General features: G+C 35.8%; 1 protein-coding gene across 1 annotated transcript in view; it reads left to right on the forward strand.

Moving 5' to 3' along the window:
- ptprn2 (protein tyrosine phosphatase receptor type N2) overlaps positions 1 to 14,429 on the forward strand; it is a 278,828-nt gene that overhangs the window by 249,353 nt on the left and 15,046 nt on the right. Inside the window, exons 15-19 of the mRNA XM_056461907.1 lie at positions 1,622 to 1,769; positions 3,857 to 3,930; positions 8,420 to 8,497; positions 13,045 to 13,164; positions 14,064 to 14,230. Of these exons, the coding sequence (XP_056317882.1) occupies positions 1,622 to 1,769; positions 3,857 to 3,930; positions 8,420 to 8,497; positions 13,045 to 13,164; positions 14,064 to 14,230 (587 nt within the window). The remainder of the gene's footprint in view (positions 1 to 1,621; positions 1,770 to 3,856; positions 3,931 to 8,419; positions 8,498 to 13,044; positions 13,165 to 14,063; positions 14,231 to 14,429) is intronic.

Consider the following 14,429-nt stretch of genomic DNA (forward strand, 5'->3'; position numbering starts at 1 on the left):
AAAATCCAGCTATGCCAAAACAGCAGTAAGTTATAAAACACAGTACCATAGAAAATAGTTGTTTTAAACTGTCTGCAATATTTTTTGTATTTTTGTTTAAAATATCGGTGAGCATAAACTTCTTTCAAAAACATTACCTACCACTACTTCAAAATGGCAAACTGTAGTGTAGTTGCTGTGGAAAAATTAAGTTTAAAACTGAATATTTTTGGGGGGGTTGGTGACCTTAAACAAACAAACAAAAAAAATGCTGCTGGCACTTAGAGTTTCTTGGCCACTGGCCTCAATTTTTTTCCCTTCTCTTTGAGTTAATCTTATTACAGTGACATTTAATCAAAGTCTTTCTCCTTCACTAAATCATGAATTCCATATGAAGCATAATGTCTTCTATTAAGCCACTTGTCACACTGTTCATCATCTCTTAAAACAAGGCTTTGCACATGCACACTGCTCAGAGCACTGCAATATGCTGTTCAGATAAGAATAAATACATCTATGAGGGAGCACATATAGCCATGGTCTTGGTGTGTATGAAGACATTCGTGTTTTTCTATGAACAGTACATCTAAATATGTTTAAAAAGAGCCTTTTGGCATGCGGTTCAGTATGTCAAATATGTCAAAGCCCTGTGAGATTAGGGATTGCTGTCTGTGTAACGGCCAAGAGGATTCTTGACATTAGGTTATGAGTGTGTAATTTGTTTTCACACAATAAACTCATAAACACAAATTCACATGCCCAAGGTAAACCCCTTCTTGTGGGCTAACAATAGGAGGCCAGAAATAAGCAGCCAAAAAACAAGACACCAACCGCCAAACAACACTTACGCTCTTACACTCTGGCCAGAGACACAGTCCTCTGAGCTCTCAGTCTCTCTCTCTCTCTGTATGTCTCTCTGTCTCTCTCCCTCCGCTCCCCTTTGTCTCAGTTGAATTCAATTTGGGCTTCTTGGGAAGGCGGCTTAAGCGCAGACAATCTTATCAGCATTTGTGCAAGCAGTGAAAAGGAGTGATTGAAGCAGGCTGAAGAGGCACTGGCGTGCCCAGGCCTTTCAGGAGTCTTAATTGCATGTGTGATTGTCAGGACAAGCCCCCTCCCTGCAACCCCCCCTTTCTCTCCCTCTCTCTTCCTCTCTCTCTTCCTTTGTGGTGCATGTTTAGGATTACTGTCTACGATTCCCGTGCCGAGCAGGTTTGAGCTCTTGTCTGTCTGAAGGTGGATAGGTGAGTGATTGTATTGTTGTGAAGAAAGAAAGCACAGAAAGCGATAGGTTGGCCTTGGAGGTAAAGCTGGATTATAGCAGACGAATGGAAACTTACTATGGAGCTTTTTTACTTGACGGATTTAGGAGACTTAATTCAAAAACGTTTACACAGAAAGGCAAATGGCACATGAAACACATAAGCACGAGAAATATGGTTCATGCTCTTGTTCATGTTATATAAACAACAAATGTAACCCTGCATTGAACTGAAATCCTCAGATTTATATGTGCATCAGGCTGGCTGGATTTTTTTTATTGAGTTATCCATGTTGCAGGAAAATAGTTTATTCACCCTGTCATCATTAGCAGGAGTAACTTTGGTGTTTTTTGTGTCTTTCTCCCATGTGTCTGGTGCAGTCGTATATGGAAGATCACCTGCAGAATAAGGATCGTCTGGATAAGGAGTGGGAGGCTCTGTGCAGTTACCAGGCTGAGCCAGCAGTGTGTGCGGTGGGTCAGGAGGAACAGAATGTCCAGCGCAATCGCCCACACGGCGTCCTAGTGTGTGAGTGTTTCGCAAAATTGTATCAGCCTCAAGTGAATACATAGAGTTGTTTTCTTGTGCAGTGTGCCATTGGACGACAGAACAATCTGTCACTGGCTAACGGGTTCTATTTTGATCAATTTAAAAAAGTTAAAGAGCCTCTACTAACCATACACCGATCAGAACACTGTATACTTTTTATTCTTTTGGTTATAACAATACTTAAGGAAAATGCAAACCAAAAAGTTTCAATGAATTGAAATTTCCCTCACATGTTACTGAAATTGCTAAAAGTTCAGTGTACTCAATAGAACAACGTTACAAGTTGTGAAAATCTCATTGTATTAAGCTGAACCTAAACTAAATAGTTTAAGCAGATTTCTTGTTCCCAGCATGCTTTGTGCTAGACTGTGTAAGGAGAATAAATGTTTAAATTAACTGTCATTTTTGTGGTTTTGCTGGATGAAATGATTTAGTATTTAATGTTTAGATTTACAGAAGATTGTCATATTAAAGTTTTGTTGGATTATTTACTAAAACAATGGCTTGTGATTGATTAGGTATGAATACATGGCATAAATATCGATAGTCTCTTTGATTATTGTGTCACCACATAATACTGTATCCTGTTGTTAACTAGCAATTAACCATAAATGTTTAAAGGGATAGTTCACCCAAAACTGAACTCTCGATACAAACCTGTTTGACTTTGTTCTTTTCTGATGAGCAAAAAAAAGCTATTTTGAAAAATGTTGGAAACCTGTAACCATCGACTTCTGTAGTATTTGTTTTCCTTACTATGGAAGGCAGTCGTTACAGGTTTCTAATATTTTTTAAACTATCTTTCTGTTTTGTGTTCAACAGAAATAATAATCTAATAAAGGTTTGGAACCACTTGAGTGAGAGTAAATAGGAAGTAAATATTAATTTTAAGGTGATCTATCCCCTTAAAGGAATAGTTAACCCAAGTTACTCATCCTCCAGTTGTTCTAAACCTTTTTAATATATTTTCTTCCATTGAAGACAAAATACAGCATTTTCAATAATGTTGGAAATCAGCAGCCATTAGCTATGTTTCCATCCAAAGATGCAAACTAAATGTTTGCACAAAACTGGATTATCGCATAAAAGACGTGCGAATAAAGCAGCGTTTCCATTTAAGGAGTCAAAGAGAACACAATCGTCACTTCCTGATTAACTGGCGCCAAATATCAAAAGTTGAATTTGAATAAAAATGGAATTTGCTGTGGTTGGAGAAGCTGCGTCAATCTTTTCTTTATTTAATAAATTACTTGCACCTCAGATGACAATGCCAACATGTAATGAATGGCGTTTATAGGCATCAGATTCGGAGCACAGACATTCTTGACAGTTTTGGAGGTTATTAATAATATAATAACACTAATACTGAAATAGTTAAGGCATTTCAAAATGACCAAAGCAACATTTCAGATGTTTTACAGTGTGCTCAGCCTTCTGGTTTATCCATTTACAAACATTTTTATCATCACATGATCTCTTATAACAAAATCACATGACTTCTTTAATGCGCATACTGGAATTTGTTAAGTAAAAGTTATGCGCATCTTTTCTTATTAAGTAAAAGTTCATCCTACTCAGTTATGCGCATATGTTTTTAATGTGCATTTTCAAAATGTATGTACATCTTGGCGTTTCCATCAACCAATTTTTTATCCGCATATGCAATATAGCTATTGACTTCCATAGTATTAGTTTTCCTACTGGCTACTGGTTATCAACATTCTTTAGAATATCTTCTTTTGTGTTCAGCAGAAAAAAGAAACTCAAAATTTTGCAACCACTTGAGAGATGTTATGTTAGAACATTTTCATTTTTTGGTTGAACTGCCCCAGTTAATATGATGTTTACAAAAAGAAACTGTATGAGGTTGTTCACTTCAGTTAAATGATAAATAACAGTCTATGTAGTACAGAGGAACAATTTAGTAAACGTTAAGTTTTAGAGCATTAATCTTTGAGTTAGTTCAGTTGACTTGGTGGTTTCCACAACTGTTATTGGGAGTGTTTTTGAAAGGTTTTACTTGCAGGTGCTCTAAATTTACATCTGTCTGTCTCTGAATGTTGTAGATGATCACTCTAGATTCATCCTGAAGCTGGAGAATAACCAATCCAGATCTGATTACATCAACGCAAGTCCTATAGTAAGTAGTTACAGTAATTCCTCACATATTGTACGCAATTTGTGGTCAATACTTGGATATTTAATTTGTTTGCTCATAGAAATTTTTCCTCATCTCTCCTCTTTGAATTAGCAGTGACCGATTGTTAAATATGCTCTTTTATGCTTTTTAGAAGAACAAATACTGAGAAATTGGCACAGCACTCGGACAAAAATGCATGCAAAAATATATTAAATGAAACATTTCACTGTCAGTGTGTTCTTTTTTGTGTGTGCATAATCTACAGACCACATGAGTGCATTGAAACCAATCGCTGTGTGAATCTCAGACACAGTAATTTTTGTTTTGGCCTCCTAATCAGTACATACACGTAATGTTAATCAGTGTAATACCTGTGCAGCAACATCACACTGAGAAAGTCAAACTGAGTCATTTTTACATGCTGTTATTTTTGGACTCCAACTCGTCAAAAGAAGAAACAAAAGGCACAAGCGAGTCAGCCCTCCCTCCCCGAGGGTTTCGAGCTGCAGTCGGGGTTGGGTGCACTGATCCGCTGGTGCGGAGACAAATGCATGGAGGCGCGGTAATTAAAGCGCAGCAGGGATTTGGCAATGTGCGTTTCAAAAACTGTGATAATTATGTCTGTCAATGTTTGTAGCCTCTTTCTCATTAGCTGCAAGAAAGAAAAAGGCCTCAAAGTAAATCATTCGAGATATTTTTTCACAACCTCCTCACACCAACACCCTCTTCTCCGGTGACTGTTTGGAGTTTGGCTCTTCAAATATCTCTTTTTTTAAGCACACACACAAAGAAATGGTTCAAATGGTACTAATAAAGCTTCTTGGTTAGTATCAGACCATTTTCAGAAATTAAGCAACAATTTTTCACTTATAATACCATCAAGTAAGGTAAATCATGTAAAAATAGTGACTTAACTTTGATATTGTTTTACTTTGCTAAAATATTTAACATATGAAGGAAATGTTTCCTGCAAATGCTTCTGAAGACCATTTTTGTGCCATAATATTCTTCTTTCTCTGATATTGTTTTCTTACAATGCATCACAAGATGCTGAATTTACTGATAAACCGATAAACTAGAGATCTCTTAAAGTAATTAGGCTTTAAGAGCGTGATCATCTCGCTGAGTGTGAAATGACAAATCGACTATAATAACAGCCTTTATAGAGCGCGGGTAGTCAAAAAACTGTTTCATATAGACTGCCAGCATTAGCCAGCTTGTGTATATATAATTGTTCTACCCTTAAATTGCTCTTGCCAACAATTAAGGTTGTGCAAAGCAATTATATCCATTTTCTGCCATGCTAATGGGTGTGCGTGTCATTCACTGTAACCATGGGGTTTGAATCTGTCTCTCTCATGCAGTGGTGTTTGATCTTTTTGTGAAGCTATAGAGAAATTAGAGCAGAAGTACTGAACCATGCAATTACTTTAGCAAAAGTTTTGAAAGGCTTTGTGATCGGCTTTTGTGCTTTAAAGACATACGTACTCCCAAACGTTCTCACAAAGACAGACATACGTGCTATCAAGCACACACTCCCACAGACAGCTGTAGCATTTGAAAATGTTCATCACATCTGAGCATTTTGGACATGAAAAAATGACCATGTTTTCCAGAAATACTGTACTTTCCTAATGATATTTGCTTGAAGCTGTATACACACATGCTGCAAGCATTTGGTGCTTGTGTTACAGTCTCGTCCACTAACCCGTCCTTCATTTAATAAGCTCAAGTCTGACACCCTAACCAGACTGCATACCTTACCCTTTTGCAGCAAACATGCTTTTGTTGCTGCTCAAAATGGGCACATTCCAACCTCCTGACAGCTTTCCCTTCTTTTTGTAAGGACACATTTCAGGTCAGGAGGATGTTCTCCTGTGATGCATTCAGACAATGTCTTTCCTATAATAAAATGTGGGCAGAATATGTTGTTGCAGACAAAGATCTTTTTTAAGACCTGATGAATGCAGGTTTCCACTGATGTTCTTTGATGGACAGATAAGGGGACAGATCTGTGGACTAATGGTCAGAGTGAAAGAATGGATGCTATACATCAGGCACAGGCTAATAGCAGCTGGATTTTCAGTTGTGGTCATCACAGCTTGGACTATTAAATAAGTAGTCAACAGTATAAGTCTTATTTGCTTTATTTCGTCTAGAATAAAAGCAGTTTTAAATTTTTTTTTTTTGGAATATAGAATTCTAAAAGGAACACACAAATATAATAACTGTGGTGTGCATATTACAATATTTATGCACCATCGGGTCAACATTTAATAGTGTGCTATTCAAAATATTATTTAAAAATGAACATGAACAAGCTTTTAATATTATGAAAAGATAAAAAAAAAATGTTTAATGGTTCAGAAATATTTAGGATTCTTTACTCTTTGTAAAATAATTTTGGGAAACATGGTTATGTATAAGAGGGGCAGCAAGGTGGTGCAATAGGTAGTGATGTTGCCAGCAAGAAGATCGCTGGTTCGAGTCTCCGCTGGTCAGTTGGCATTTCTGTGTGGAGTTTGCATGTTCTCCCCGTGGGTATCCTCCGGGTGCTCTGGTTTCCCCCACAAGTTCAAAGACATGTGATTTAGGGGAATTGGGTAAGATTGTGTGTGTAGTGAATGAGTGGCCGTAGTGCGTGTGTGAATGAGTGTGTATGGATATTTTCTAGTGATGGGTTGCAGCTGGAAGAGCATCCGTTGCGTAAAGCATAAGCTGGATAAGTTGGGGGTTCATTCCGCTGTGGCGAACCCAGATTAATAAAGGGACTAAGAAAAGTGAATGAATGGTTATCTATAAGAACAGCACTCAAGTGTGCATATACAATATAGCACAGTGATTAACATAATTTTGGCAAAACCAAAAAAAGTCCATATGAAAATAATATTTACAATGCTTATAATGCTTGTTATAACACATGTTATTATTTTTTAAGTGAAACATTAATCCATGCAAGAAAAAAATGTTTTGGCAATCTTCAATCAAAGTCTGACCATTTGTTTCCACATTTTGACAAGATGTCCTCGCTCCAGTCTGTACTGTACCAGGCACAATACGGACCAAGGTCCAGGTCCAATACATAGTGGACATTGTACCGCCCACTAAGGTAATTCCCATACTACTGTGATGGTTGGGTTTAGGGTTGGGGTAGGTGTAGGCAATCGTCCATTACATAGAAGACTTTGCCTAGTACGTTATCAAGCTGCAGGCTGTAGTTCTCAGCCTCAATACTCTTAACCACGCCCCTACTACTAGTTTGCTACAAGGGAAAGCCCCACCCTCTACCCAAACCTTCCATTTTAGTTGGAAGTACATTAACATACTAAAATAAAAGTGTCAATAACTTCCGATTCACACAGACTTTAACTGTAGTGAGCATACCTACATGAGGTTATACCAGTTTATACAATACCATTAGATGTAAATCTTGAATCAGGAACAAATAGTATTGCCCAGTTATCACTTTTAACAGTGAACTTGTTCAGGTTTGTGTCAGTGAACATGTACTTCAGTCTTACTGATATAAAAATACGATTATGAAACCCTGACATGGTTTGACAGTTTGCAAACCTATTAGAAGAAATAAGTTAAAAGAAGAGTATCGCCCCTTTGCTGTGGTTTGAAATCACTTTTGCTTGTTATGGTTTTGCTGCTGATTAGCTGAAGTGCTGGAGAAGATCTAGCCTGTCATTATTTAATTGTGGCTAGTGCATTATGAATGTCATAGTCCATATCCACATCAGTTTTTCCTCTCTCTATCTATCATTAGCTTTTTTCCATCGGGACAGCTTTCACTCAGACAGACACACAATTACACACCGACACCCTCCTCCAGCCACTGAGCTTCTCATCAATAAATGCGTTTGATTAGAGAGATGCCTTGCTTTACTCCCAGAGCCGGCTTTAATCAGAGGTATTAAAGAATGCACATGCTCAGAGAGGACAGACAGGGAGAGGGAGGAAGATGGGGTGACTGGGAGATGATAGGACGATGTCGAAATGGAAGACAGAGTGGATGTGGAGCCGATAAAAATGAGAAGGAGAAAGACGAGGAGAGAAGGGAGGTGGCCGTGAGAGAAACGACTCTGCTCTCATTAGTGACAGGCCTCTGTTCTTTCTCTTTATTTGATTTGCTTTTCCTTTTTTTTTTCCTCGCAAGCTTTTTAACTCCAAACCGAAATCGTGGACATTCTGTTTCTCTTGGCAGTGAGTTTGTTTACCCCTTCCCCAAAGATTGGAGGGGGCCGAAGAAATGTTCAGAAAGCAAATAAATCAGATAAACAAAAAACAAAACAGCACTGTTTACGTAGAGGCTCAGTGTCATAGAAACGTCCATCCTGCAATCACAGCGCTACATCGCTTTTGTTTTTCTATAGAATAGTGAAATCTTTAAAATGCCAAACTGCTGTTTCATTTTCAATATTAATTTGAAATGTTTATTTCATGAATATTTATGGTTGTTTACTGTATCTTTTAATTTTTTAAGATGGACCATGACCCCCGAAATCCAGCCTACATTAGTGCTCAAGGTCCTCTTCCCTCCACAGTGGCAGACTTCTGGCAGGTAAGATACAGTGTTGCCTGTGTCTGATAGTTATGGAGTAAATACATCTGAAAATCTGCATGATTCATGATTTAGAACCACTACTCAAAGTGGACAGGGTTCATTCTTGGGAACTAGACTAAATTAGAATCTGTGCACTATATAAGCTTGCAATATATAAAATTGCAAATGGGCACTTTTTTAATGCTAAAGGGGTCATGAACTGAGAAATGTAAAATGCTTTGATCTTTTGACAGGATGCATTATAAAACATCGTGAAAGTATCCGAACTCAAGACATTTCAGACTTCTGTTGGTTTTAAAACAGCCAATCTGCTTAAATAACTGGATTATGTAATGGTACCTCCATTTGCCATTCACTGCCTGTTTACTCTGACCATAATATTTGTTCATTTTAGCTGGTAAATAATGGGAAAAGCAAAGGTGCAGTTCCAAATTGTGCATTGCCCAGCTTCTGATCCCAACTTTATAAAAGACTTTTATTTCAACTGAAATTAATTTACAAAAAGATTTTGTTCACTTTGTCTGATATTAAATATCATTTGATATATATATACTCAGTATTATGCCATTTCAACCTAAATCACAGCAACATGTGTGTAGGCTGTTAAACATGCAGAAGTTTACATCCGTGCCACACAACTGTCCTGTTGAACTATATGCAGGTAAATAATAATATAATAAGCAAATCTTTTGGACCATCATATCAGCAAGTGTTTAGAAAGTAACCTATATAATCTTTGTTGATGTAAAAATATTGATAATATTATAAGAACTCTTGAATAACTGTTAGGTTTCACACAATTAAATAGTGTTGGGACAACATGAAGGACTTTTTACAAATTTAAGTGGATTGTACATAAATCAATCATGTCCTACACACCCCCAAACCCCCACCCACCCAAAAAAAAAACAAACAAGAATTGTGTTATTTCAACTCATTTGAAACAAGCAGCAAATGTCATTTTTGAGTGTATTTCCTGACCCTTTAAATGTTAATTAGCACACTTTACTCCTCAACACAAAAAACTACTCTATCAACATATTTTTGGAAATCCTTAATGTTTGCACAGTGCTGAATATGTGTGTGAGGATCTGAGTCACTTAGTATAATAGGTTTGATTATAGCAAACGGATTTTAAGGGGTTTTATGTGTTTGCTTGTTTGTTTGTTTGTTTGTTTGTGTAGCATAATCAGTATTCATGGCTCTGATGGTTTTAAGAAACAGCTAGATGCTTTTTTCTGGCATGTGTAGGATGTTTCTGACAATTAATTTTTCCAATTAGTCCATTAATCTGCAGAGAGCAGAAGCTTTGAACATGTTTTCTTTTAGTTTTGTGTGTGTGTGCATGCATAAATGTGTGTTAGTAAGGCTAGTTAAGTAGATGCAGGTAACACTTTACAATAAGGTTCCATTTGTTAAAATTATTATTTAGTAATAATTACAAAAAATTCTTCTGAATCCAAATTATTCATTCTAATAATTCTAAAGGCTGTCTAATGTATTATTAAAAGCAAAAGCTGCATTTGTAAAATATGATTTAATGGGTCTTAGCTAATGTGAGTTAATGAACAATTGTGCTTGTGGTAAATAAATAAACAGAAAGATTAATAGATACTGTAAACATATATTGCTCTTTTTTGTTTATGTTAGTTAATGCATTACTGTTAATTAATTGGCCTTATAGTTAAGCGTCACTGTGGATGATGTTAAATACAAACCTGAATCTACATTTTAATAAATTGCCTGTGGTGATGTGTTGATGTCACTTGACCCTCTATAATCACAAAGCTGTGTTTACTAAAAGATGTGGGTGTGCACTAATTGATGTTATTGGCTGTTTGAATTTGTCATTTTGTCAATTACTGGCAGAAAATTAATGATCTAAATTGATTTAATTTCACACAGATGAATTATAGACAGCCAGACACACACTCGTATGCAAAAAAACATTTAAAAGTTCCATTTAAATTAAATGGAGTACATTAATCCCTGTCAATTAACTCAGTGAAATCATTGTCTTCTCATTAATGGAAAGTGATTCATACCAAACAGATCCAAGCTTTAAAAGGTTTACTGAGTCTAAAAGAAAATGGGCACACAGTAATACAAATATCAGATGATCTTTTTGCTCACAATTTTTGCTCACAGTTCTGACATTTCCCCATGAGATCAGGCTGGATGTTCAATCAAGAAACTCTTGATTGAAATAAATATAGTTTCTGTATGTAACATTGGCAGTTTAGGTCAGTCTGTAACTATTTACTTGGTCACACTTTATTTTGATGGTCTGTTTGTTGAATTTAAGTTACATTGCAACTAATTCTCATTAGATTAAAAGTAGACTGTTTGGTTTGGGTTAGGGTTGGGGTTAGGGTTAGTGTAAGTTGACATGTACTTGCAAAGTTTCTTATAATCAGTTTAATGTCTGTTGTAGGAGCAGTATCAGCAGATATTAAGCAGACAGTCTACTAATACTCAAATAGACCATCAAAAAAAGTGTTACCATTTATTTCTTCTGAAGATAATAAGTGATAATCCATAAATTAAAATGTTGCCATCTTTTACTCACACCCTACTGGTTCCAAACCTAAAGAGTTTATTTCTTATGTTGAACATATAAGAAGATATTTTGAATAAATGTTGTAAACCAGTAGCCATTGGCATAATAATTTATTTCCAACTATGGGTGTCAATCTTTTTTTTCCCAACATTCTTCAAAGTATCCGCTTATGTGTTCATCCCAAAAAATAAATCAAAAGAAACTCATGTAGGTTTGGAGACACTTGAGGGTCAGCATATGGTGAGTACATTCACATTTCTAGGCAAACTATCCCTTTAAAGACAAAATTGGAGATTTTCCACACATAAAATATCAAAAAGCAAGATGTTTTTTTACATTTGAATAATATTGTGCTTCAGAAGGAAGGAACTTGTATAAGTTTTAAGCTTATTCACACATTTATATTTATCTTTAATTTCCAAATCTGACCAAACACAGAACACTCAGTCCTTTTCACTGTGGAGGAGCTTTCAGAAATGTGTTTGTTGGTTTTGTTTGACCTCTTCTGCATATATAACTGCAGTGCTTAAACTCAACAATATTTGATCACCTGGTCTGGTAAACAGTACAAGCTCCTGCAGCAACCTTCAGTTCTCAATCCTTTGTTTAGAAAATCAAACATTTGTCAATTAGAACAATTTTAGCTGCATATTATATGTACAGTTGAAGTCAGAATTATTAGCCCCCCTGTTTATTTTTTCCCTAATTTCTGTTTAACGGAGAGAAGATTTTTTTCAACATTAAGCCTTTTTTAAGGCTTAACTAGGTTAACTAGACAGGTTAGGGTATTTAGGCAAGTTTTTGTATAACGATGGTTTGTTTTGTAGACTATCGAAAAAAATATATAGCTTTAAGGGGCTAATAATGTTGACCTTAAAATGGTTTAAAAAAATTTAAAACTGCTTTTCTTTCTAGCCGAAATAAAACAAATAAGACTTTCTACAGAAGACAAAATATTATCAGACATACTGTGAAAGTTTCTTTGCTCTGTTAAACATAATTTGGGAAATACTTAAATACTTACATAAAAAATTAAAAAAAACTCAAAGGGGGGCTAATAATTCTGACTTCAACTGTATGTGTGTTATTATTATTTTATTTTATTATATTATATTTTGCTGAATAACATTCAGCATTGTTTTACCAATAATGCTTAAAGCATCTAAACAGTTTACTGTCTTTACTCCTGTAGGCTCATAGTTGTGCCATAAATTACACTGAAATATGTAAAGTTACAACTGTGTTAAATATTACATTCAATATAAGCTGCTTCATACTGCCATCATTCTCTCATCACATAACCATGACTTTATCATGACTTTTTTCAGCAATTTCATCTCCAGTGTTTCATGAGATTAAAAATGATAACATATTCATAATAGTAATGTTATATTGCATTCTGAACCACTTTTACCATGGTGTAATGTCTCTACATTTCTCTGTTAATGACTCTGTGGGGACGTGTGGCACATGAGTTTGATTATTTTATGAGCAGGATCATTGTATTTTATTGCTCCCATAAAAGTCAGTGTTTTCCCTCATTTTCCTAATGGCCGCAGTGGGCCTTTCCGTGATTGAAGGACACAGTGAAAGTGTGATTAGGGGAAAAGAGCATGGCTGAGGAGCTTCAGTATACAAGGGGAAGGGAAGATGTAGAGATAAAGGACAAAAAACTAAACCTCAATTATAATCAGGAGTGGGGTTATGTTATTAAAACCAATTAAGGGATAGTTCACCCAAAAATGAATATTTCCTCACACAAGTTGTTACTTATACTATGAAAGTCAATGGCTGCTGCTTTCCAACATTCTTCAGAATAACTATTTTGCATTTAAAAAACTCAAGCAGGTTTAAAGTGTTTCTTTAAAGTGAGCTCTGCTGAAAAGCTCTAATGCTCACAAGCCAGTCACACTATAGCGAAGAGAATTTTGTTTGAAAATGTGTACATTGTAACATTGTTTTTGCATTTTGTGCTGTTGTATAGATGGTCTGGGAGAGTGGCTGTGTGGTGATTGTCATGCTGACGCCTCTCGCTGAAAACGGCCTCAAACAATGTCATCAATATTGGCCCGATGAAGGCTCAGACCTCTACCACATATATGAGGTAAAGCTTGAATATCAGTTTTATAAATTTGTATGATGATTTGTTTATTATATCTGGTTAATATACTTCAAATATGGGGCCAGTGATTACCCCATGGGATGTCATGCTAAAATTTCAGTATGTACATTTTTCACATGGTTTAACTTATTAATTTAGTAAAATGGAAATGATACATAGAAAGAAAGATTAATGAAGCTATTAATAAAAATTACAACAGTCTCTCTCTGTCTCCCTTGCTGTCTTGCAAAAGCCTAATGTGTCTAAACCTGCTGTTTTTCTGTGTTTATATATAGACTTAAACACTGCTTCTCTAAAGTTGTAATTAACGATACAACAATCTAAAAAAGGCTGCATTGCTTCAACACAATTTGGGGTAAAATGTGGACAAATACAATGACTGAGTTATTTTTTTTATTTACTTTAATTGAGTGGCTGGGTTATTTCTAATTTTACTTAAATTTGGGTTAAAACAACATATATTTTAAATGAAGATTTTTGACAAGTGAAACTTGTTTTGCCTGTCATTTGAATTTCTGCAACTGAGGCAGTGATTATACTGTGCTGGCAAAGGCTATTTAAGACAGTACTGAGTATAACTAAACAGCAAACGTCTGTGACTAAGAAACACTCTTTTCTGCTTCTTAAATTCATTAAACATAAGCCATTTATAAACATAGTGTTTCCAGAATATAGAAAAACCTTTGCTTATTAAAAAAAAACAGTTCTTTATTTACTTAGCAGTTCATTGAAAATTAATACATAGATAGAGTGAACAATAGCATTGATTCAGTTATATATATATTTATATATATATGTTGAAACTTATACTAGTGCCTAACAGCAGTAGTATAAATGTTCTGTTGATAAACTAAACTCATACTCTCCTTATTTTCCTGAAGGTTAATCTGGTATCTGAGCATATCTGGTGCGATGATTTCCTGGTGCGCAGTTTCTACTTGAAGAATGTCCAGACTAATGAGACCCGCACAGTCACCCAGTTCCACTTCTTGTCCTGGATGGACCAGAATGTTCCAGAGTCTGCTAGAACCTTGCTGGACTTCCGCAGGTATGTGTCCATATGCTGGATTTCACTGGGCTGTAAAAGGCATAGTTCACTCAAAATCTAAAGTTCAGTCAGCATTTACCCTCCATTTCTTTCAGTTTCTTTCTTGTGTTGACCACAAAGAATGAAGAATGCTGGTCACCACACAGTCAAACCCAGTCATTGACTTGCATAGTATTTTTTCCTACTATGGATGCCAGTG

Source organism: Danio aesculapii, chromosome 7 (genome assembly GCF_903798145.1).
Source record: "Danio aesculapii chromosome 7, fDanAes4.1, whole genome shotgun sequence".
NCBI classification, from domain to species: domain Eukaryota; kingdom Metazoa; phylum Chordata; class Actinopteri; order Cypriniformes; family Danionidae; genus Danio; species Danio aesculapii.